At 38.3% G+C, this 27,108-nt stretch overlaps 1 protein-coding gene across 1 annotated transcript in view; it reads right to left on the bottom strand.

The window, feature by feature from the left end:
* Positions 1 to 27,108, bottom strand: part of CNTNAP2 (contactin associated protein 2) — a 1,093,089-nt gene that overhangs the window by 88,236 nt on the left and 977,745 nt on the right. Inside the window, exons 17-18 of the mRNA XM_009093851.4 lie at positions 6,297 to 6,515; positions 3,554 to 3,790 (exon numbers count right to left, since the gene is read on the bottom strand). Of these exons, the coding sequence (XP_009092099.2) occupies positions 3,554 to 3,790; positions 6,297 to 6,515 (456 nt within the window). The remainder of the gene's footprint in view (positions 1 to 3,553; positions 3,791 to 6,296; positions 6,516 to 27,108) is intronic.

Genomic DNA, 27,108 nt, shown 5'->3' with positions numbered 1-27,108 from the left:
GATTTCCTTACAGTAATGGTTTTTTCCCCTCGATTTTCCCATCTCCTCTGCTAGCACTCTCAGTACGTAACCAACCCCAAGAAGTTCACTGCAGCCAAGTGATTTCAATATCAAAATGAGGCCTTTGGATAAGGAAAGTGTCCTGTGGCCAAAGAAAATCAATAGGAAGAGAAGTCTTGTGCCACCTTTCCCTCCAGCTGAGTGGCACATTTTCTTTGGTAATATCTCATATTGGTTTGAATGGGATGTCAGGTGCTACTGATTCTCAAATCAACAGATCTATTTGGAATATTTACTGAGAGGAGTGAAATAATAAAATCTAGTCCTAGACTATCCTGCAAAGCACTAACCATGTTATTTTCTGGCAGCCAATGGGAATTCCTAGTGAAGGTGACAAAGGAAAATATTACTGCTTGCCTCATATTAGACTTACCCAGCATTACAGCAACAAACAGCATACTGTAGTGCAGGTTATAAAAGTGACAGAGCAATATTCAACTCTGTCATTATAAAGAGAAAAAATAATTGAAAACAGATCATACAGTATTTGAAAACATGTTCATAGATGTTTCAATGCTTTTACAGAGGGAAAAGTGTCAAAGTGTTAATGAAAAAATGGATTGAAATATAAGAATTACAACCTCGTCATCAAAATCAATTAAAACCTAATTTAGGCATCATTTTATTTTACAGAAAAAAATTCCAAATTTCCGAAACCTTTCAAATTTTTATAAATTTTAAAAATTATCTTTTTTAAACTGAAGCATACTTGGCTATTTTGCCATTACTTATTTTGCAGTTGTTATGTATGTTTGCCTTTTGTTTCTAGAAAATGCATTCATTCTTGTCTGATAGGCCAAGGGGACGCAGTACCAGATTCCAGGAGCTGCTATTAGAAAGAAGTGTAGGACTCCCTTCTTTCCCAAGTCTAGGAAGCTTGACAACACACATAAGTTGTTCCAGTGCTTTACTTGATTTAAAAGGCGTAATGCAAGTTAAATTGACAATGTAAATGTAATGGGCTGTAAAGGAATTCTTCCAAAGACCTCATTATCAGCATTGTTTGTTACAGAGATTTTATAATTATTTCAATCATAGGATGACCCAGTCTGTTTTGTGTAATTTATCCTCTAGCTTTTTCCCCAGTATCCCATTGTTCTTTCTGTAGGGAAGCCTCATGAACTCGCTCACATTAAATCACACTCGGGGATATTCTGGATGAATACAGCAGTCTTCAGCACTAAGAGATAGGAAATTGGCAATTTGCACCTTGTACCTAAGATCTAAAGGACTTAGAGAGCCCTTTTTAGCCTGGAACAGATTTGATATTGAAAGCAGAGATCTGATGTCATGTTTAAATGGCACAACACCATATGGCACAGACATCCCTGCTCTAACAAGAGTACTTTTGCATGAGCACCAGCTCACAGCAAGTTTCACTGCATGCCCAAATTATCCCTGGCAGAGCTCCAGGCCCTTGGCTGCACTGGGACACTGATAAGGAGAAGAGTATAACATATATTATATTTCTGCCATTGCTATGGAAGTGCTTACAGGCCAGCCAAAATCAGGGTTTGCCTGTGCTAGGTGCTTAATTATTCCCAATTATTATTATATTAGTGGTATGCTTTTATTCTGCTAGCTCCACATCCAGGAAAAATGAAACACTTTAGCTTAGAGCTAGTTTTGGTGGAAGGTTGGGGCTTACCTATCCATAAGAGGAACAAACCCCTCACAAATAAAAAGTCAATGTGATGAGTTCTGGCAATATAGAAAATGCTGTGAAGTGAATTCAGTGAATATGGCATGGCAGTAATTTTTTTTTTTTTTTTCTATCAACACATGATCCGTGAGAGATTGTCCTAATTCCAGCCTGAACAGGTTTCTCCTACCATATAACTGCATTAATGAACAGAAATACTAAATATGCATTACCACTATTCATGACAGATCATTTGCTAAATTAATTGAAATTACTGTATTCACATTCTCAGGATCTGCTGTATGTACAGTCCTGAGCTGAATGGACATGTTTTATGATTTGCTTTTGAAGCAGCACAGCATGGTGAAAGCTGATGACATTCTGGCATGCAAGCACAGTGGAAGCCATTACCTAGAGAAACAGCTGCTTCCCTTCTGCTGCACTAGAAATACATAATATTTCTTGAAATTTAAAAAAATAATCATGCCAGAGATTCATCCCTATATGGTGATGTAAATATTTGATGATATGAAAACAATCCCTTGGCTTTTAGAAGAGGAGGGTCCAGTATGTGAGCAACATCATCAAAGGACAAAGCTTTGCTGTGACAGAATGAAATGGAAGTGAACATACATGGGTAAAAATGAAAGAGGCTGAAGTGTGTGGGGAGGAAATGCAGCACACAACACAGCATCAGGTAAAAAGGCTGCCTATTTCTGCTATAAACTTTCTACTTCCTACAAGTGTGGCTAAAAGAGAGCAGGGTATAGATACTTGCAAAATAATTCTCAGATTTTGAATTGGAAAAATCCATGAGAAAGAATTGAAAACCAGAACATCAAAGGCCAGGTGCTGTGCCCTACTGCCAAATTAGCTTCATGAGGGGGCTCTGGTGTCTGGTGACTGAGAATGCCTGCTGGATTGCTGGTTCAGAGAGGAATGTAAAAGCAGAGGAGCACCTTATGAGACTACAGGTATCTTTAACATCAGGGATACAGATGAGAATAGCCTTCACATTTTTATCTGAAACTTTGAGAAAGCTTTTAAAATTATGAGGCAAAGCAGTGGATAAGACAGTCAAAAAAGAAAAAAGAAATTAGTACTTTTCTTCTCAATTTTTGTTGTTGGATCCTGCTTTTCCTTGCTCCTTGACTTTCTTTCTCATGCAGACTCATGCCTCCGCAGTACATTGTTCTCTTATAATCATGGCTTTTAAAATTCCAGAACATATTTTAAGCATTTCCAAAGGACTGACATAAATGTGGGAGCTCTGTGCCTTCCCTTATCCCAGCAGGTTCAATCCCTAACCCAGTCTGAGGTACTAAAAGACTTGATCTACTTATGGATGGATAAAATTTTTAGGCCAAGTGCTGGCCTCCCAATAAATGAGATCTTAAACCCAAATGTCATACCTACATGTCTGAATGACTAGGTAGCTTTTGTTTAAATCCGTGTTTTTCTTCTAAAGAAGTTACCACGACATTGTGCGAGTTGGAATTTATGGTTATGCAGTTCAAGACTAAGGAATACCCTCTGCCAGACCAGCTACTACTACAGGCATCCCTGGTGCATTTTATTGTTGTGTTATTTGATTTAAACATGTAGTCCTCATAAGAGGTGTGGCTTTAAAGAACCACATTTAAATATACGCATGGGTGTATAGTTTGAATTGTTAGCAATTAAACAGGATTTACCCGTTTATTTAATGAAGCTGAAACCTCGATTCCATAGTGTTCTTTTTTCCCCCTTAGGCAAATAGTTCCCCCCACTCTGCCTCCTGTACCGAGGCTTTTACCTTTTATGCAGAGTGGCCCATCCTTTACCTTTTATGCAGAGTGGCCCATCCTTTACCTTTTATGCAGAAGGGTCCATCGTAGGCAGTTTTGGAGCAGTCACAGGAGTAGCCATTGTATTTCTCCACGCATTTCCCCCCGTTGGCACAGTACATGCCGTAGCTGGTGCAGTGGCCGGAGCAGCCAGGCTTCACCCCGGGAGTCACCTTGGCTCTCTCCTCCAGGTCCAGCGTCACCCCATTCATCCTCAGGGAACGAATGCAGCCCAGGAAGCCTCGCTGGCCTCCTGCAGCACCTGAGAGGGAATGTTGGACTGTGAGACAACACTGAATGGGTTTCATTGCTGTTGCTTCACATAAAATATCCTGCTAAGCCTGTGGTAACTTCTTTATAATTGCCTTGTCCTAAGGACAAGTCAGTGAAACCAAGCCCTTTGATATCATTCCATTAGCAAGCATAAATAGTAGTTTTCTATCAATGCTTCCTTTATACTAATTAGATATTTGGGATTCTAGCCCTAGAAGATTTCCTTTCAGTTCAACTTCAATGTTTTTAGAGATAAGAGTGGAAGAAATGAGCTTGGCTCAATTGCTAAGGTGTAGCTTTTCTCTCCTAATGATTAGTAATGGTGGGTGTTAGTAATAATGCCATAATATATGTGCAGTGTTACATTTTTCAAAGTCACAATGGGCAAAGAAAAAGGGAGTCAAATCTCCATTCTCAGTTACAATAGAAAATATTCACGTTGATTTCCAAGAAACATTATGTATGCTATTTACTTATCAGAGCATAGACTGGAGGATGGAACACTGAAAAACTACATTTGACAATCTGGGTTGAGAAGGTTTTTTATAGTAGGTAATAAGAACTGTCCTTTTTCAACCCAAGTAAACACTCACTGAAAAAATGTGATTTCAGCTAGGAAAGTCTTATCTGAGGCTGGATTAGAAACAACAATAAAAAAACCCCAAACTAAAAAATGTGAGTAAAAAGCAATGAGTGCTGGCATCTTTTCTGCTCCTCCCTCCTCTCTTTGATTACTGCAGTGCTGCAGGTGCCAGAGAGTCCCTGAGGAACTCTGAATGCTCATCACCACAGAGCACAGAGAGGGAAAGAGGACTAAATACAAACCAGAGAGTGCTGCTTCAAGCCAAGTACCAGTAACTGGATGATCTGGAGTAGGAGCAGGCAAAACTTGGTCTCTGCTGAGTGCACATGGCAGAGGGTATTCTGGTGTGATTCCATTCTATGTACACTCACATATACTGCAGTGATGAAAAACCTTCTTTCCCCTCTCAGTGACTGTCCTAGCCCCTAGGACACAAAGTCATCACCCCTCAGACCCTCTTGCTCACCCAAAGAATAGACATTTATTCTACAGAAAATGGAAAAGGAGGCACCAAAACAATTCTTGTTCAACATTACCCTCCAGGGCCCCAATATTCAGGTGTTCATTTTGGGTACTCCAACTCAAATCCATTCTAGGTCTGACTCCAGGTAAAGTTTAAAGCTGTTTTCTGGTATGTGTTCTCCAAGTTATATGAAATAGATGTAATTCAGAAAGAAAAAATATCTGGTGCATATTATGACATTCGTTTTTTGGCAATAAAGGTACTATATATTTCAAAATTTTGCTGGTGTTACAGTCAATTCAAAACTAACAAATGAAATCATCATTATCAACAACTCTGAAAGAACTCAGGCTAGGAAAAAAATATGCCATCTCTTCCTGTTTACAGCAAAAGGCTTGGTATTTCTTAAAGGTTAAGTGCTCCTCTTTTAAACAAACTTTATCTTTCAGGTTATTTTGAAACTGCCATTTCTAGGATCACAGCAGCAAAGGAGAATCTGAGCCTGTAAATAACACCTGTGCATCTGGTGACACATTATACACAGTTTGCAGTGACACTGGGCTGATTACTAAGGCAATGAAAGCTTTAAACATAATTTTAATTCATTTGAGTGGTTGAATGCTGACTAACATGAAGAAAAAAGATTTTTTTTTCTCTCTTTTCACTTCCTTCTTGTCTTATAACAGATATCTAGAGAGGTATGAAAGTGCTTTGCTCAACGTTTCATGCAGTTCTGATTCCAGCTAATGGCACTTGGCATGTCAGCTCTTTGCAGCCCTGTGGCTCACAGTTGGAGAAATACAAATGCTGCTGGAATAGCCTGCCCCAAATGTAGTGGAAACCAGTAGCTCCAGAAAGCAGCTGGACCAACTTGGTTCCAGGGAATGCATTTGTGTAACACTGTGTGGTGATTTCCTACATCAAATGAATAAATAGCCCAAGGGATTAAAGGGAAAAGACTGCAGTGAGAGCTGTGAATGCAAAAGCATGGCCAATGATCAAATCTAAAGAGGCTGGAAGTGCTGCCTAGGCTAGGATGGGCACTGCAGGCACATGTGGTCCTGGCAAGAACTCTGTAGAAGTTTTCCCTTCTGTGGTGAAAAAGTGTTTGTGTGTCTGGGAAGAGACTCTCAGCAAAAACTCTCAGGAGTTTGGCACTGCAGTCTGCTGGAGGCACTTTCAGCCAGGAGATGCAGGTGGAGAGAGACAAAAAGGACAAGTTTCTAACGCACAATACTTTTCTCTTAGTTGATCTTTGTATTTCTGTAATATGGGTGTTTGTCCTTTTTTTATCCTTTTTCTTTTTTTTTCTTTCCCCCCCACTTTGCTGTCCCACAAACACTCGAGGTGCACAGCTTTCCACATTCACTAACTGCTGCTGGCAAGACACGAGGCAAAGAATGTTCAGCACCGTGAGAGCAAAGCCCGGCTGCCCCCTCTGTGCCTTACCAACATAGAGCTGGCTGTACAATTCCAGCCGCGTGTGTCCCTCTGTCGGAGCTTTCCGGACCTCCAGGGGTAGCTGGTCCACCTGCAGGCTGGCCTGCTTGACATTCCTCTCGGCATTGACCCGGTGCCATTGGTCATCGTTGAGCGGGTTGGGCGATCTCACCACGATTTCCACCGGCCCGTTTCCCACGTCGAACGAGAAGGAGACCTCGGTAGCAGCTGAAATAGCAAGCAAGAGATGTCCACAATCTGTTTGCAGTCTTACTTTGTCAACATGTTCATTACACTTCCCAAACAGTAAGGAGTCCTATCAGAAATGTGCACTACTAAGTCACCTTTTCATCATCTATTCATTTTTCTAAATTTATAGGCACGTTCAGTTCCTTCCAACTTGAGTAGGAGTTTGACTTTTAGAAGAAGTCAAACTTCTTGACTTTGTCAGCAGACCCTCAACCAATTGCATTAATCTTTGCACTCTGCAGCCTTCCAGTTTACATTTTTTAATTTCCTTTTTTTTTTTAAGGAATAAGCATTTTGATGAAGAAATGGTGGAGAAGTCTAAATTTTTGTTTTGATTTTGAGGGGCAGTTAATTCTTGCAATGAACTAAAAATGCTGTGGTTAAGATCTATGTGACAATTCATAGCTGAAAAAGAAATGGATCTTTAGTAAGTGCTCTGTAAGTCCTACAGTGCTCTGTTTAGATTGTATGCTTAAAACGATGCTTAGAAATTTTGTGAATTTCCATCAAGCCCTACTAGTCATTCCTTCAGGTCATCCTTGGCAAATATATAATTGATAACTATTACTGAATGCTGAGTGTTATTAATAATATAGAAATTATTTAAATAAAGTACTATAATTATGACTTTCTTATTGAGATTTAGTTTATTTATCTTTGGGCTGCAAATTCTATTCTGGTGGCAAAAGATCAGATGAAAGGGTTAAAAGAGAATGGATTATCAATTACAGCATTCACCAATGAGAATACCAAACAGAAGTAAAGACAACCAAGAGTTCAATTTAATTTGGTTTTCCTACACACAAAATAAAAAAGCCAGAGCTCCCTTTTAATTCCCTTCAAAGATCTTGGGTGCCCAATTAGGGTCTAAGTGTTCCAGTACAGCTGTGTTTTCTGCTTAGGCTGAATTGATAATGCACAAGTATAAAGCTCTTGTTCAGCAAGGCTATTAAACTGGGGTAAAAACACCACTCCATGTTCATTATCACTAACAATGCTGATAAATAGTGTGAAATATTTTTGTACGTGACCTAATAGATTTTCACAAGGTTATAGCAGATTGACTTGACAGCATTTTTAAGAAAATTGAATGGATAGGAATAAAGTTTTTACAGAAAATTTGTTTTCAACCCAAACATATTATATAATTGATTTTTTTTCAAAATTGGCTACTTCTAAAAGAAAAAAAATTGAAAAGCCGTTGTTCTTTCTGTTCTCCACTAGGGGCAGTTAATTCTTGCAATGAACTAAAAATGCTGTGGTTAAGATCTATGTGACAATTCATAGCTGAAAAAGAAATGGATCTTTAGTAAGTGCTCTGTAAGTCCTACAGTGCTCTGTTTAGATTGTATGCTTAAAACGATGCTTAGAAATTTTGTGAATTTCCATCAAGCCCTACTAGTCATTCCTTCAGGTCATCCTTGGCAAATATATAATTGATAACTATTACTGAATGCTGAGTGTTATTAATAATATAGAAATTATTTAAATAAAGTACTATAATTATGACTTTCTTATTGAGATTTAGTTTATTTATCTTTGGGCTGCAAATTCTATTCTGGTGGCAAAAGATCAGATGAAAGGGTTAAAAGAGAATGGATTATCAATTACAGCATTCACCAATGAGAATACCAAACAGAAGTAAAGACAACCAAGAGTTCAATTTAATTTGGTTTTCCTACACACAAAATAAAAAAGCCAGAGCTCCCTTTTAATTCCCTTCAAAGATCTTGGGTGCCCAATTAGGGTCTAAGTGTTCCAGTACAGCTGTGGTTTCTGCTTAGGCTGAATTGATAATGCACAAGTATAAAGCTCTTGTTCAGCAAGGCTATTAAACTGGGGTAAAAACACCACTCTATGTTCATTATCACTAACAATGCTGATAAATAGTGTGAAATATTTTTGTACGTGACCTAATAGATTTTCACAAGGTTATAGCAGATTGACTTGACAGCATTTTTAAGAAAATTGAATGGATAGGAATAAAGTTTTTACAGAAAATTTGCTTTCAACCCAAACATATTATATAATTGATTTTTTTTCAAAATTGGCTACTTCTAAAAGAAAAAAAATTGAAAAGCCGTTGTTCTTTCTGTTCTCCACTGAATAAAATAATTTGTTGAATAAACTGCCTTTTATAAGCTACGGATTTAGTCTGTTTGCCCTTTTGCACTTTACAAGGCACAAAATCTGTACGAGCCAGAGCTTGCTGTTACAGAAATAAAGATATTTACTTTTAATGTTATTATGTTTTGTAGATTCAGTGGTTCTGCCAACAAACCCAGGCAAAGTAGGAATTAGAGTAAAACCTCTCCAGTACTTGAATTGTTTGTTGTGTTCAAGCCTATTTTCAAGCGTGTGTTTATAATTCTCCTTTAATTTTGCTTTGAAGAACTGCCTCAGATCTCTTCGCTGTCAGGCTTGAATAGTTTGCCAAAAGCTGTCTGTCCACAGGACTGTAAAATAAGGACCTATTAGCAGACTTTTTCTCTTATTCTGAAGCAGCTGATGACAATGTCAATATTGCTACAGTGTACTTTGACTATTATCTATTCAGAATTTTTGAAAACCCCCACAAGAATGCTTCTTTGCTTGCAAACTTTTGGTCTTGTGCATAGAAGTATCCCTAAGTCTTTAAAAGAAAACTGTTCTTTTAAAAGGGAAAGTGAAGAAAATTGGCAAATAAAGATATTTCAAGTAGAAGCTCTGGCCCTGCATAATCTAACTTTATACATGGCTTTAAACTAAAATTTGTGTCACAGACTAAAAGATATGTAATTAAATTTGTAGCTTTCTGAGAAAATTGGTCCCTTTGAAATTAGTACCAATTGTATAAATTTATATTTTTATATATATTTTTTTAATATTTAATATTATAGCTAGGGAAAGAATAGCTTTCCAGCAAAATCTTCTCGTCATAGGCCATTTTCAGTGCATGTATCTGCTGAGATGCTGAAAGTTAGAGACGATAACTCTGCACCCATGGACTTCCTGATCCTTCCTCAACCTACCCAAAAACACAATTCCCATACCAAAGGCGAGGAAATGTATTTTCTAGAGTGATGGACTGAAAAAAGCCATGAAATATGTCACTGAAAAGAGTTTCACAGATGGGCAGAGGCTGCAAATAGGATGTCTCACATACAAGTTATGTTACTGGTTCTGACTCTTTGTTCTTAGTTCCATTTTCAGTCTGTGGAATAAGTACTTCCAACCAGGGACATCTCTAAGTAAGATGACAGGTCTTAACAGGAATGGATGAATATCTGACCACAGGCATATTAGTCAGAAAATGAAGACAAAAGAATTTTCACACCCCCAAAAAATGAGATAGGTAGCCTGGTGATAACTGACAGGCAGAAGGCTGAGGTACAGAACATTCTTTTTGTCTCAGTTTTTACTGGAAATTGCTCTTCCAACATCTCTTGAGACCCTGGCTCTCAAGGCTGGGGGATTGAAGAGTTCAAGGTCAGGTTTGAGCACATGGTGCTGCCCCCACTCCTTCTTTTTCCTGTATGGCAGCTTTTCTGCTGAGCAAGGTATTGTTGTTTTGGTCAATGATCAACTGTCCTGGCTGTGTCCCTTTCCAATGCCTTTGCTAGCCTCAGTCTCCTGACTGGGATAGAGAGAATGGCACTGTGCAAGCACTACCACCAGTAGGCAAAACCCTGGTGTGGTATCAAAGCTGATCTAGGCACAAATCCAAAACTCACCACCATATGGACTGCTGAGGTGAATCCTAACTCCACCTCAGCCAGAGCCAGTACAACATCCAATTTGTTCAGAAGTCCAGTGTAACTTCTTATATAAGAAGACTGGCAATGGTTTAGCTTTTTTTCCCCTCAGTAGGTTGTACTTTTCAGGCTCTGTCTACACACACAATCCTTGCGTGATATAATCTCTTTTACTCAAATGCATCTCTGATTGATGTGACAGTGGTTTTATTTTGTCAAACATTTGAATAGGGAGATTGAAAAAATATCTAACATACTTGTGCATATGTGAGTATTTATTCAGAATGACTGACCCAGCACATGATTTTTTCCCAAAAAGATGTAGGAAATGAGCTTCAAAAAAATGACCAGAGGTTTATGCTGGTGACTTTTTAGGTAATGAAATGAATTTTCCTAATAATAATATTATTTTCTAGTCTACCAAATACCGTTAAACTAAAACCAGTTTTTTTAAGAAACAAGAATAATAATCAGGCTTTGAACAAATGTCTGAAATTGCCTAACTATTAAAAAAAAAAAGTTAATGTGGATTTTAATTTATTCAGTCAGAACAATGTTTTGTGATGAAAATTTCATAAAATCGAACAAGAGTGAATTTTTTATGTACTCCTACTACATAAATTCACTCAATACACTGAGGTTTGTAGCTTAGTTTTACCCTTTCTGTGCCTTGTGCAATTACATATAATTAAATCTGAACATGTTTCTCTCGTCGTTTCAATTTTCTAAGGTCTCAGGATGTTGTCAGCCATCAGTTCAGAACACAGAAGAGCAACTTTAGCAAACAAAATGCCCTTCTCACTCTTTGTTCTGTGTTGTTTTTATCTCTAGGTCTCATCACTTCCTCATCTTAAATCCATGAGGAATTTGCCCATAAAAATGAAGGGGTGCAACTGAACCACTGTGCAGGAAGACCTGGATAGGACTGGAAGAGTGGACTGACAAGAACCTGTGAAGTTCAGCAATGACAAATCTAAGAAGGTCCACAAAGATGATCAAAGTACTTGAAAGCCTGTAGGAGGAAAGCCTGAGAAAACTGTGTTTAGCTTTGAGAAAGAGGGCTAGGGGGAGACCTTTTCAGCATTGTTCTGCTATTTAAGGGGTGGCTACAAAGAAGATGGAGACATCCTTTTGGTAGGAAGTCACATGGAAAAGATGAAGGGTAGCGTGCAGGTTACTCCTGGGGACACACAAGAGTGAAATTTTTCACAATGAGAACAATCAGCTACTGGGATAATTTTTCCAGGGAAGTGGTAGGTTCCTCTACACTGGACACTTCTAAGATTCAGCTGGACAGGGTGCTAGGACATTTTGTCTGGACTGTGCTCCTTTTAAGGAAGGTTGGACCACATGGTCCTTGAGGCCCCTTCTAAGCTGGCATGCTTTGATCTGTGATTCCATGATTCTATGACTGCATTGTCTGTAGGAGTCCATGCTTCTTGGGTCCTTCCTTTCAAGGCTTTCTAGATGATATGCTTTAGTTAAGCACAAGTTCTGAGGGTCAGCTGCAGGGGAAGCAGCACACATTTCTATGTCCTTTGGTATGTGCAAGGTCAAGTTACATGAGCTGATAGATGTTTCTGGGATTCAAGATCTGTGACCAGCTACATCTCCCATTTTCCTTGAACTCCTTGTGTTTCAAGTATCTTTTTCTCCCCTGTTTTCTAGTTTGATCTTTGTTGAAGAATTTCAGGCTAGGAGCCTCTAGTTATAATGAGGTTGCCAGTAAAGAAAGAGATGTTAATGGATGGGTGGGTACTCACTAGTTGCTAAGCAGTAGGTGGATGTTCTCACGACACATAAACTGGGAAAAAAAAGGAAGAGGGATTACAACTCTTCTCTCAGCCACCTCTCTAATGTATGCCCATCTCTCTATTTCTCTCCTTCTCCCCCATTATGCTTTCTTTGAAAGATGTCCTCCCTCATACTTTGTTTCTCTTACATCCCCTGATGTATTTTTACACCCTTCAAATGGAACTGACTGATGTTTTAGTTGACTTACATCAAAGGGATGAGTTTCTAACATCTTTAGAATCCTTTTGAAACCCCTTCTTAGATTATAAATGCCATGTTACATCTAGAATCAGAGTTCACTCACTTGGCTGTAAAATAGCTTACAACAATAAACTACAAACTGTAAACTGAATCTGCCAGAGACATATTTGTTCTGAGAAAACAACAGCTTGAAAATATTGTAGCTCTGTAAGGGCAATATCTGCCAAACTTCTTGGACAGTTTGTTTGTAGATACACCTCTGACAAAGGACTCACTGTCTGAACCTGTAGACAGAATTCAGTGAAATGATTGAAAATGAAAGAAAACCTAATAAAAAGAGAGAGATGATAGATATTTCTGGAGCTAGTGGTCTATACATCTTTATATAAAATCTGTCAAATGGTCAAGATTATCAAATGGTCAAGATCAGGTCTGATATATGTAGTTATTGGAATCCTTCCCACTGCCTGTAACTGATAGAAAGGAAGACTCTGAATAGAAAAGTAGGCAATCTAGGATTTGAAAGTAACTATCCTGTCCACCCTTCCCACTTATACTCAGATCTTTGTGTTTAATGATATTTTCACAATGTCATCTCTACATTGGCTTCCCTGGTGCCCTCATTTGCACAGGGCTGAGAGAGGCTGTGCTGATGCTGACAAGGAAACAACATTGGTGGGTTGTTCCTGGCTGCCAGAAACAGGTGGGAAGGGTTACAGATGCTACCCTTCCAAAGTGCCATATTGGAACACAGGACCTGCTTTAAGGAGGCCACTTCTCAAAGGACACAACTTAAAATTAAAGCTACCAAAGCAACATAACAGAGAAAAATTGTTGATCCGAGTTGCTTGACTGCAATACAGGAACTACTGCATATCTTGGATGTCTGTTAATAATCAGGTAGTTGTCAAAAATCATAACTGTATTTACAATAATGGGACTAAGCATCTGGATAGCTTCATCATTTATCTAATTCCCAAATGAAAAGTCCATTTGAACTAATGAGCAGAACCTTCATTCATTTGACCAAATGACAGTGTGCATCCATGCCCAAGACTTCAGTGATCCCTGAGCTAAGTGCCAAATGAACCAGCTCTGGAAGCTGCACAGCTGCATCAGCACGATGCTGTGCCAACAGTAATTAGTTCTAATGAGAGACTACACTGCACCGAGGATCAATCCCAGCATAGCTGAGTGCTGATTTATGTGGACAGGCTATATCTTTCTCAGAAAACACTCAGGGATCTCTCTAATATAGGGGCTCATTGTACAGACAAGACACACTCTATACTTGCCTACGGGTTAGGTAAAATAAAGAAAAATCATGAAGCTTTACATTCTTTTGAATCTTATGCAGTCATTTACATAAGTGTTGAGAAGGAAAAAAGGGTGAGTGAAGCAATTGCTTTGATTTAATATTATATGAGATCCACTTCTCATGTGTAAATCTACCCACAAGATACAATACAAGTGAAGCTCATTGTATCTCTGAACCTCTAGAACAAGCTGATATTCTGCAGGGAATGAACAATCCATCTGTGTCTGAGGGTCACAATGTAACGGGTGAATTGGGGACATCAAGACTGGAGACAGACTGAGCTGAAGGGATTGATTCCTTAAATTGTAGATTTCCTATTTTCCAGATTCTGTGCTGCATGAGTATATAACTCTGAACTTCATATAAAGGGTTAGCAAGTTCTCTTTACAGTTTAGGTAGGCAAAATAATCCTTTTCCAGCCCGAGAACCACGGACAACCTTGCAGCTTCGGGCCCAAAAAGTATAAACAACAGAGAATTGAGGGGAGCAATCTGGGAGGATGTGATTTCATAACCTGAAGCTGTAATTGAACAATTAGCCCCAGAATGTAAAAGGACCAAAGCTTATAAAAGTGTGAAAACTTATGACTGGGCATCCATCTGGGGTGGAGCCACAGCTGGGCTCTTGTACTGCCCAAGGTGTGTCCTTTGAAGGCCTTTTAATAAATACCTACTTTATTCCTTTAACACTGTCCAGCCTCTGTTCTAGGCGGCCACTCAAGGCATCAGGATCATGCACAGGTGGATTTTGCTGTCATGAGATATACGCATCAGGTAAGGAATAAAGTCAGGCAGACTTCAGGAAAGCAAACTTCCAGCTCCACAAGGAGATATTTAAGAGGGTTCCCTGGGAGACTGCCCTCAGGAACTGGGGAGCAGAGTAGAGCTGGCAGATCTTTAAGGAAGTCCTCCATAGAGCACAAGAGCTGGCAATCCCCAGGAGCAAGAAATTAGGCAGGAAAAACAAGAGATGGGCATGGCTGAGTAGGGAAATGCTGGTTCAATTAAAGGGAAAGAAGCAAATACACAGGCAGTAGAAACAAGGACAGGAAACCTGGGAAGAGATGAAATACAGCTGAGGAAGGCCAAGAGAAGCTGAACCTGGCAAGGGATGCAAGGAATAACAGGAAGGGCTTCCACAGGTCTGTTAACCAGAAAAGGAAGGTCAGAGAAAGTGCATCCACCCCCAAAAACAGTGGTGGAACACGTAACAATGGATGAGGAGAAGGCTGAGATACTCAATACCTCTATTGCCTTCAAGTCTTCAATGCCAACCTTTCTTCCTGTGCCTCTCCAGCGGATGGACAGCAGGATGGGGACTGGGAGAGCAAAGAACTTCTCACTATAAGTAGAGATCAGGTTCATGACCATCCGAGGAACCTGAATGTCCATAAGTCTATGGAACCCAAGGAGATGTTCTCCTGGAGTCCTGAGAGAACTGGCTGATGGTTAGTCAGGCACAATTTTCTCGTGATGAAGCCATGCTGGCTGTCTCCAATCACCTCCCTGTCATGCATATGCCTTGACACAGCTTCCAGGAGGATCTGTGCTGTGATCTTACCAGGCAGAGAGTTAAGGCTGACCAGGAGTTCCCAGGACTCTCTTTGCCTTTTCCCAGTCACTGGAGACTTTGCCTGAGTGTCATGGTATTTCAAATCTCACAGAGCATGGCTTGGCAACTACAGTAGCAAATTCTCTCAGGACCATGGGATGCATCTTGTCAAATCCCAGGGCTCTACGTTCGTTCATGCTCCTCAGGGAATCTTGAAGCTGAGCTGAGTTGCAATGAGAGAAACCTTTTCCTCCCAGTCCCTGCCCTAATGTTCAGGGAGTTGAGATGTGTGGGAAGAGAGATTACCATATGTATTAGTAAAATACTACTTCCCTGCAAAAAAGGACGTACAGTAAGAAGTACAGCTATTGGCATTAACATTTTGATGATGCATCTGTAAAGTTAGCTTTAAATATTAGTGATTTCTGACATTCTGTAACAGTATTGCTGATTTCTCTCAGTGAAATTCTTGCTGCCTGGAGGAAATATTTTCAAACTCATTTTACTTTCAGTCACAGGAAGTGTATAAACATGTATAGAAAGGAGAAGGGAAATTAACTTATAAATGAAAGTTAAAGGAATGAAAACATGTAGCTGAATGGCTTTAATCATAAAAGTTTTGGAAGAAATTATAACATAATATTTAGAAAAGATACAAATAGTAATCCAAGGGTGGATATTTTTCCCAAAGAGTAAAGATTTAGTGAACGTTTATGGTGAACAGAACTTATTCAATTCCTGTGCAATTTCATTAGGAATATATCACTCTTCAGAATGTCTGAAGCTTCTTATGACCTTTTCAGTTTGTTTTTGTCTTGAAATTTTCAAAGTATCCTGCACACCAAAAAAAATTGTATGAGAATGAAAAATAAAGGAAAATGCTTTGCTGAATTCAGGAAAGGCACCCCTAAAGTGTCTATCCTCATATTTTTGATCCTCATTTTCTCCACCATTTGGTCTGCAGCCTGAAGGCACTTGATTCACTCTCTGCTGTGTGCAGTATCTACATCTGGCAGCTGTAAGCTTGTAGTGACATTTCCTCGAGAATGGACAGGGAATCAGATCTACTGAGAGATGTTGACCTGATTCAGCAAGAGCTGCTGTTTTCTTATGCATATGACTATGTTGGTACTATTGTAAAACAAGACTGTGCACAAATAAATTGCTTTGCTATGTATTTAAAAGAAGTGAACTTTAATGCATTATTGCCCTGCTTCCTTCACAATTCTTTAATATCTTCTGTTTAGTAACATTTACAGATGGACCGGTAATTTCAACAACCGGACAGGTAATAAGTCTAAATTCTAGTTTCAGTTTGCAGGAACAAAGCACCTTTGGATTAATGGGAATAAAATATGTTAAAATAATTCTTTCATAATTTCATTTTATGACTGATTCAACATATTTTGATATATTTGTCAGTCTGACTGAATAACTAGCTGTGTTTTTTTGCTTTCATTGCCTATATTGGAATAGACTCTCTCTACTGTAATAACCTTTGCCTATTGTATCCATGCTGAGCCTCATTATCTTCACCTGTGGTTTTAATCTTAAATATACAATATATACCAGTTAACTCAGAAGTACTGCACTGCACTGCACACAGGCCACCTGAAACTGGCAAAAAACTCTCCAGGTGCGAGGTAGTAAAAAAAAAAAAAAAAAAAAATCCTGGCTTCTCTCACCTTGCAGAGAGACAGCAGTTCCCTTTCTACTGCAGACAAGCACATACACAACTTGCAATATTTTGGAAAGGCATAGCTCTACTGTAGCTCAAAATGAAGGGACATCAGAACTCAGTACAACACCGTTTTCATCATGAGTAAACATCTGTGTAAGGACAAAGATAAGGAGGGATTTGATTTTGATAATGGCTAAGTTATTTTATCTCACTTTTAAATAATCTTGACTGCCAATACCAGTCTTCCTACACAGTACATGAGATTGTTTTGGGAGACAAAAATAATTGAGTTAATGGAAGTACCAAGTTTTCTCATAAAAGATCATGCAAAGGCCAAATATGCCCTAAGAAAAAAATTATTTATTATCATTATTTATTAATTAATTCAGTTATGCTAATTACACTGCAGCTGTCTTGTAGATAAGCACTTGGAAACAACTTCCATAGTTTTTATGGTTGTATTTTAGTTGATACAGCAATTTTCAGCCATGGGCAATTAGAAAAAAAAAAAGTCAGTCCTGCATAAACAAGGAACCAAAGAAAAGAGATGTGAAATGCCTTGTTTAAAGCCCAACATTAGATGGCTAGAGCAGGACTTGAAAAAAACCCAGTTGCTTTAATTCTAAGGCAATAAATACAATTTCAGATAGATGTTACCTCCCATCCAGCCAGTTCTCTTCCAATAACTACTTAGCTGCCTGGAAAGAAGGAAGGAACAGGAACAGTGACTCATTGAAGGTCTGTTGATTCATCTCATGAGAGTTACTAATGCTTAAGAAAAATACAGCAGCAATATCTCCTGGCCTCTTTTGTGGCAGATGATTCACACAAAGGGAACTGTAGTCAGTGCACTGAGTGGAAAAGGGGAGGAGATGTGTGTTCTCCTGTCTGCAGTGGCTTATAATATTCTTCATTATATCCTTTTAACTGCAGCACTTTACCATGAAACTGAATTGCTCCCATACAACAGAAGGCAGCACAACAAGGGGGAAGCAGAGACATCAGAACAGAGCTCTCCCATGCAGCATATAAAGGGTTTTGTGTAACTGATAGCTGGTTTTTTTGGATGAAAGGCAAAATAAAAGCAGGTGGTAATGTTCATGAAATCAGATTTTGCCTGAGAATGGTAAAGCATCAGAGAAGTTTTTGGAGAGGAGAGAGTGGCTTATTTTACTATGAAAAATTATTATGAATTTGGCACAGTTCTGAAGCTGCTGAGCAATGTGTTCAAGTGCTTATAAACAGACACAAGGATATCGACACTCCTCTCAAATATGTCACATTTGAATGCAATAAAAATCAGTCAAAACTGTAAATTGTGCATCATACTTAAAGTGGTAAGAGCCTGGTGCATGTTTGAAAACGAAATATCCAGACTGCCACTTTTCTGTGGTGTGCTTTTATGAAAGCACATTCCCTGTGCCCTTTTCTTCTTCTTCTGTGGTGCTTTCCTTATTCTGTAATTTGTTTATTAGCTGTAAGTTCTGCTGTGGACTGTGGCTAAGACTTGCAAAGGTGTTTAGGTGCCTGGGTGGTAGCTACTGGAAAACTTTTGCATCACAGCAGGGTCTCATGATGATATGAATTTATTGATTCTTCTGCCTGGCTGTGTAAGTTTTGTCATTTGTAGTGCCTCTTTTATAAGCAATTTTTCATGGCTATTTATTTCTCTGTGGCTGTCCAGGGTCACCATCAGGGTAAGGACCCCGTTGCACTATGCACTTTACTACCACAATAAAAAAAGCCATCCAAAAATATGACTCAATTTTGTTTTTAGTGTAGTAATTCTGTGTATGAAAAGGGAGCGTGTGAGGGGTTGGGGTAGATGGACCCAGCTAACTGTGTCCCAGATAACTCAAACTTTTATCAAAAGTTTGAGTCAAAATTTTTCTGCTCTGGAAAATATACTTGTAATAATTTAGAGTTGCCAAAATCCAGGACAGATTTCCCAAGATGGAAGAAGATATCTTTAGTATTGTTTGCTTTTTATCCTGCAGCAGGAAGAAGTATCTACTAAAAATACAAACCAGAAGTATCAAGGAGAGGTACAAGAGTGGGAAAGAGAACTGATCTTTTGGAGGTAAAAATATCTTAGATTTCATGGTAATTAGAGTAGAAAACTTGATGCAGTATGTGAGTGAGAGATCTGCCTGGTTTAGCCACCTTTTGTGAACTACTTTCCTGGATTATGCATGAGTCTCAGAAAATGTAAAGCCAACAGGAGACCTGTTCCTATTTCCTGCTGTAGCAGTGGAAAACATAAAATGGTGAATGAGAGGATTCATGTATTTATAAAACATTTGTTTCTAAGATTTCATATGAGTAGGGAGCTGTCTGCAGTGCATGATTTGAGACCAAAAGCTTTTTTTCAAAAACAAAGTCAAGACATTTAGATCAAGAGGATGTAAAAAGTCTAAATTATGCAAGATAATGTTATGGCAGCCTTGTGATAGTAACTGCCTTCATGCTCTTTAAAAAATAGATTACCATTTTATTAACTTTTTAACAAAATTTTACAATAAGTTTTTATTTCCTTTTAAAATGTAAGAAATTATATGTGTTCAAAGTTTCTAAACAAAAAGTTGTGAGTAGAAATATTCATTTTCTTTAGAACAACTGTAGCAAGGCAAGAGAAAAAGGTAGACCCTGAATGGAACATGATTTAACAATGAATTAATTTCCATCATGATTTAAACTGATTTTTTTAAAATTACCATTTAAACCATAATGAAATGCTGCAGAGTGTTAGGAAAATCTGTGGCCAGAACTCTATATGAACTTTTAGTATCTACCTACAAACACCTAGGGAGAAAATAATTATATTTACTTGAATCAGTCTGTTGACATAATTTGAATTAACCATCTGCATAAATATTTTAAGCACCATGGATACCACTGTATTATTATTAAAAACACCTCCACTTTCATTATAGCTAATCTTCTAGTCACAGAAAACCTTTTTCTACTTTAAAACTGGTAAGACTAATTGGTAAAACTGATAAAGACTAATTTAGACTTTCAATAGGCTAACAGAAGAATTGCTAACACTTTATCCAAAAAGTTCAGCTTAGAGAAAAAAAGTAGTTTTTAGAGTACCAAGATTCTCTTTATCCACTCAGAAGAATGATTCTCAAAAATATCTAAATAATTTAGGCCCAGAAGACCCACTGGATTCAGGCACACGATGTGAGGAAACACGAAGCCTGGTTGGACCCTTTCAGATTTCCTCACTCACGGCATTTCAAGTCATGGCATGATGTTGGTGATGGGATTAAAGGTAGGAGTGACAGTGACAAAAGAGTCAGGTGTTCATGTGCATCCTCCCCCAGCCCTCCTTTCTGCTCTCTCTGATGGGCAAAGAGGTTTGTCCCAAGAGGAGAACACCAGGTGGGAATTGCTGTCTGGATGCTCTCCTAACTGGTGTATTCTGGAGATGGGAGAGCTGAGATGTTTGTGATTGGCTCTGGTTCACACCAGCCTGCATAAGGGTATAAAATAATGAGAGTTTTTTGGAGTCTTTTAACTTCAAATTACTGGTACTTGCAGAGAATGTGTAAAGGAATGGAATTACCATATCTTTAATTACTTACTGACAAGAGTTTGCCCTGCAGTCAATCAAGGTAAGACTGCCCATAAAATCAGCAAGTGAAATAGATATCATTGCCTAATGTAAGGCAGACACAAACAATATGAAAACAAATAATGGGTTTACCATAGTCAACACAATGGATATCCTTATAGATTTAGAATATTTGATTTTTTTTTCTGAAAAGAGCAGAGATGGAAAACAGAGTTGCAGAGATTGTTGATGAGATGGGTGAAGTATAGGTCATCAGAAAATTAGAGGACCTCTAATTTGGTTTGGGTCAAGTCATATTTGGTATTATAATAAATTCCTTTGCAAAAGTAGTCAGCATATGTCTACTTTTTTTTTTTTTGGTCCAGTAACACAAGGTTGGAGAGGTCAGAAAATAATACATAACAAACAGTATCCCAGTGTAATCAGCCAAAAATTCCTAGGACAAATGCACAACACAAGAATTTATGTCATTGTGGAGGGCACAATGACAATGGTAAACCATTATCATTAATGTCAATAGTTGGGATTACCTGTGTTTAAGAAAGAATTCAAGGTGAAGCGAGTAAGGAGAACCTTATTAACTTAATCAGAGAATGGAAAAGACAAAATATCTTATGAGAAGAGATTATGTGAGTTTGTCTTGCTTAACACAGCAACTAAAAGCTGAGAGAAGATATGATTGCACTGTAAGCATACAAAGGGAGAGTAAATGCTAGGAAGTGAAGACAAGTAGTTCAGCCAAAGAACAATACTGAAACAAGAATGCATGGCTGAGAAGAAAAGATGCAAACCAAACTGTTAGGAATTAAAAGACTTCTTACAAAAAAAAAAAAAAAAAAGATGTTAGTCTGAAACAGTCTGTTGACATAATTTGAATTAACCATCTGCATAAATATTTTAAGCACCATGGATACCACTGTATTATTATTAAAAACACCTCCACTTTCATTATAGCTAATCTTCTAGTCACAGAAAACCTTTTTCTACTTTAAAACTGGTAAGACTATTGGTAAAACTGATAAAGACTAATTTAGACTTTCAATAGGCTAACAGAAGAATTGCTAACACTTTATCCAAAAAGTTCAGCTTAGAGAAAAAAAGTAGTTTTTAGAGTACCAAGATTCTCTTTATCCACTCAGAAGAATGATTCTCAAAAATATCTAAATAATTTAGGCCCAGAAGACCCACTGGATTCAGGCACACGATGTGAGGAAACAACGAAGCCTGGTTGGACCCTTTCAGATTTCCTCACTCACGGCATTTCAAGTCATGGCATGATGTTGGTGATGGGATTAAAGGTAGGAGTGACAGTGACAAAAGAGTCAGGTGTTCATGTGCATCCTCCCCCAGCCCTCCTTTCTGCTCTCTCTGATGGGCAAAGAGGTTTGTCCCAAGAGGAGAACACCAGGTGGGAATTGCTGTCTGGATGCTCTCCTAACTGGTGTATTCTGGAGATGGGAGAGCTGAGATGTTTGTGATTGGCTCTGGTTCACACCAGCCTGCATAAGGGTATAAAATAATGAGAGTTTTTTGGAGTCTTTTAACTTCAAATTACTGGTACTTGCAGAGAATGTGTAAAGGAATGGAATTACCATATCTTTAATTACTTACTGACAAGAGTTTGCCCTGCAGTCAATCAAGGTAAGACTGCCCATAAAATCAGCAAGTGAAATAGATATCATTGCCTAATGTAAGGCAGACACAAACAATATGAAAACAAATAATGGGTTTACCATAGTCAACACAATGGATATCCTTATAGATTTAGAATATTGATTTTTTTTCTGAAAAGAGCAGAGATGGAAAACAGAGTTGCAGAGATTGTTGATGAGATGGGTGAAGTATAGGTCATCAGAAAATTAGAGGACCTCTAATTTGGTTTGGGTCAAGTCATATTTGGTATTATAATAAATTCCTTTGCAAAAGTAGTCAGCATATGTCTACTTTTTTTTTTTTTGGTCCAGTAACACAAGGTTGGAGAGGTCAGAAAATAATACATAACAAACAGTATCCCAGTGTAATCAGCCAAAATTCCTAGGACAAATGCACAACACAAGAATTTATGTCATTGTGGAGGGCACAATGACAATGGTAAACCATTATCATTAATGTCAATAGTTGGGATTACCTGTGTTTAAGAAAGAATTCAAGGTGAAGCGAGTAAGGAGAACTTATTAACTTAATCAGAGAATGGAAAAGACAAAATATCTTATGAGAAGAGATTATGTGAGTTTGTCTTGCTTAACACAGCAACTAAAAGCTGAGAGAAGATATGATTGCACTGTAAGCATACAAAGGGAGAGTAAATGCTAGGAAGTGAAGACAAGTAGTTCAGCCAAAGAACAATACTGAAACAAGAATGCATGGCTGAGAAGAAAAGATGCAAACCAAACTGTTAGGAATTAAAAGACTTCTTAAAAAAAAAAAAAAAAAAAAAAGATGTGAGTCTGAAACAGTTGCCCAGCTGGCAAAGATTCAATAGGGAGTTGCATAAACTTAGGGAGCTAGACACAGGTTATACATTTTGTTTTTCTGTACTGTGAGGATCTAAACTCAAGGACCCAGAAGGTTTGTTTCTGTCATATGCCTATAGCATCTGGCAATTTTGTGCAGCATAGCAAATATTTGCTTTCTGCATAAAAATGATTAGCACACATGAGGAAGGTAACAAAGCCTCTGCAGTGTCAGCATGGAAGTAGACTGGAAATAAGGACAAAGAGCTGAGATGAACTACTGAGTGGTAGTGCCAGCAATAGTTTGCCATGTGTTGCATGGTTTTAGTGCAAAGCAAAGTCAGGGACAACTATGCTCCTTGAATGTCAACCACCTTGAACTTTGTGTGAGCTGTAACTGATTTATAAGACACTGCACATGAAATTACTTTTAAAGTGGCATTTATGGCAATGAGAAAGGCGTCCAATCACCCTTGAAAGGAGAGGGGTAATGCCGAGGGGATGCACTGTATAGGTCATGAATGCCATATTGACATTGAGGGACACCAAAGCAAAGCAACCTGTAACTACAGTCTGCTAACATCCCAGCCAGTTACAGAAGGTGGCCTTAATTTCCCCACATCCCTGTGACTAAGATTTTCCACTGGTCAGTTTTAGCCTTTACCCCAGCTGGATTGTTTATTTGCTGCCTTTGGCTGGCTCCCACATGCCAGATTGGGTGCCTATCCCCATCTGCTAATTTGGAACAAAGTAGAGGTGGAATTGGTCTTCTCAGATGAGTCATAAATTTGTTGGAATATCAGGCATTTCTGCATCACCTGCCTCATCTGAAACAGAATCTTGTCTTTCAAAGACTATTGCTTGCAATTTCTCAGACCAGGTTTTCTTTTGGTTGTTTGAAACTTTCCTATTGTCCTGGAATAGAATGACAGCTTGCAAGTACAGCTTGCAAGTTGTAAAAACATTTGGGTCATAAATTTCCCAGAAGAAATGTAATATTTTTCCACTTAATTTAATAACTTCTTGTGGGCCTCTGGGATGAAGAGATTCCTCAGTGTCCTATGCAATCTTTGACACGTGGCTAATGCAACATGCTTTCCTAGGGGGATGTTTTATAGAAAAGTGACCTTCTGCTAGGAAAACAAAATAACAACTCAATTAAAAGAAACAATGAAGGTCACACCAGTTTCCTTACAGAGGTGAACAACCAAGTGGTGGAAAACATAAGCTGCATTTATTTTAACCTATGGGACTTTGAGCATCATGTGGAAAACTCATTGATATGGTAAGATTGCGTTTTAGGATGCCTCTAGAGAAAGACGTGATGGAATTATTAAAATTTGCAAGAAAATATAATAATCAGTCATGTGTTAGAGCATTCAGCCTGGAGGAATGAACACTTTTTGGGCAGAACCAAACAGCCATGGGAATCATGGTCCCTCGTCTGTCACTGTCACTTGTCTGATTTTGGAGGAGTTACTTATGTCTCAACTAAGTAGTGTAGAAACCTCTGAGCCCCAGGAGCAGCACGGGACCTTCCATGTGCACATGTCAGGTATTAGAGTGCCCTGAGCATCCTCTGCCCACAGAGCAAGGGCACCATCCTGGAGCCATGCCACTGCTCTCATTAGCAAGCCACTCCACATGGTCCCTTTCACAGCTGCCCAGTGATCACTCCTTGGGGAGACTTTTCGGGCACTTTAAGGGGTTATCAGCCAAGTGACATCCTTGAATGCTGTGGTTATAAATGTTCCCAGCTTTTTACAAAAATTAATAACAAAGATCTTTCCTCTTCCATGTTAATGCCAGGACCAAACACAAGCTGACCTTTACCTTTAAGCCTCATTTTTTTTCTAATTGCAAAAGTGACTTCCTGTTTACTTCAGAATAGTAACACTGAGACACAATTCATTAGTGCCTGTGGATTTCTTGGAGGTGCTGGGATGAGAGGAGCTACAAAAGTGAGTAGACTATCTCTTTCAGTAGAATTATATGACAGTGTCATTGAGAGAGCTTTCTGGAAACAGTGTTGATAGGTGCTTCTTCCCAAATTACCACTAATACGCCCCCTTCAAAATTTGCTTTCAGGAACAAATCTTTTCCAAGACTTGGGATATCTCTCAAACAGAAAATTCAAATGTGATTTATTTGACAAGCATCTCAGGTATGAAGCTACATTTTTATAGTCATAGCTGTAAAATCTTCAGTCCATATTTCATAAATGTACAAAATATATAGGACAAAAAAGAAGAATGCATTCTACAAGAGAATGCATCCTCTCTTTCTCATTCTAAAATACAGTTTTAATTTTAAAATAATCTGGAAATTTTGACCAGAGATGGAAGCCCTGCCTTACAGAAAAATTATTCAACTACCACTTTTCTAAGCAATCCTAGCCATTGTCAACTGACCAGCCAACTATGAAAACAATAGGGTTCTGTAGATTTACTGGTGTGTGTAAAAATTGAGGCTTCAGGTAATTCTGCATCTCTGTCAACTGTTCCATGCATGGTGACAACTACAAGCCAGCCGGAGGAGTTGCTTGATAAATGGAATAGCTAAAGTCTTCAGCCACATTCACAGTAGCATTTTATCCCTGTTTTTTTCTTGACACCATTCCTTGTCAGCTGTTTGCAAAAGCTATTTCTGAAATAAAAAAAACCTATGGTCTTCCCTTTCTTCCTCTCTCCCCCCTCCTCAGAGGTGGTAATCTGAGGTTTTGCTGAAGGCATGTGAAGTTACTCTTCAAGATACTGCAAATGTCACCTCTTTTTCACATGAGTCAGGAGAGTTAGAAAATCTGCACAATTATTAGACCCTAAGACAATATAAGGCTCAAGAATTATTAGACTGAAAGACAGAATGCAGTAAAATTATTTAATGAGTGTTCCTAGTAACCACTTTTGTGCTCAGAATAAAACATGCAAACTCTTTTCCAAGGACTTGGAGCTAAGAATTTTAATAGACTGAATGATTTGTTTCCCTAATGCATTCACCAAGTGCAGCAAGCTGATTAAAATACTGGATACTGTAGAACCTTTCTGTTTCTGGTCTACAGAGCTCAGCTTATGCGTCATTAACCATGTATTACAGGTACACACGGCTATTTTGCACATAAGGGAAAAGGAAAATAGAATTTGTACATGCAGGATGCTGATTTTAGCATTTTCCTTTTGGAATGGTAAAAAGTAAAGAAGTGGAGAACAGGCTTTGTAGGAAGTCATCCTTCTCCAGTGAGAACTGTACCTGTGTGAGAAGGCAGTGAACAGACAAAAGCAATCCACTGGGTGAATCAAAACAGCTTTCAGTAAATATGTGGTGATGGTTTTCGTATATAAAAAGATGGTCTTTTTATGTACTACAGTTTTTTATGTAATAGCTGTTCTATTAGAGAATGTGCTAGGTAGCCAAAAAGCAGCTTGCCAAAGCAAAGTTTCATCAGAGTTTGGAGATAATTCTGTAATTACCTAACTGACATAAATTTATGTTCCTATTTAGGAACAAATTCACATTTTAATTTTACAAGACTTCTATAAAAAGGAAACAGGCTTAAGAAGCAGCAAAGTTTACTGTAGATCCATGTAAGGTACTTCTGAATATTCTGAAACTTTACTCTTCATTTAAATGAATTACAGAAAACTGTAAGTGCAGACTAGAACAAAAAAAAACCTCAAAAAATATGTAAAACAAACATTCATTAATAAATGTGTAATTTAGAAGAGAGGGTGAGTTTCTCTTTATTACTGAACCCACTTTTTCATTTGTGACCTGTAGAACACTTAAGTCACAAGAAGGCCTTTTCCTGAGGCTCTGAAAATTTCAAGCAGTAGTTTCCAGAGCAAAAGAGTAGAGTGAATGCAACTATATCAAATGAACTGCTTTGTATTTTTAGCAAATACAGTCTACATAGTTCTTACAGTAGTTTTTCATCTCCTCTTACAGATGATACTTCAAATTCTTCCATCAAGAATTTACAATCTGAAGTTTAGATTCAGGGACATGAGGTAGGGTTAAATTTATGCATGTGCCAGGCCTCAGCAAAGTCAGCAGATCTCAAGCATAGGTTTAATAAGGTTTAAAATTAAAGTCCTGTATAATGATACTCTGAGCACACTGCCATCCTTGGGGAGACTTTTCGGGCACTTTAAGGGGTTATCAGCCAAGTGACATCCTTGAATGCTGTGGTTATAAATGTTCCCAGCTTTTTACAAAAATTAATAACAAAGATCTTTCCTCTTCCATGTTAATGCCAGGACCAAA

The sequence above is a fragment of the Serinus canaria genome, chromosome 2 (assembly GCF_022539315.1).
Source record: "Serinus canaria isolate serCan28SL12 chromosome 2, serCan2020, whole genome shotgun sequence".
Lineage (NCBI taxonomy): Eukaryota > Metazoa > Chordata > Aves > Passeriformes > Fringillidae > Serinus > Serinus canaria.
Note: the sequence above shows the minus strand (reverse complement) of the source record. Positions and strands in the feature narration are given on the sequence as shown.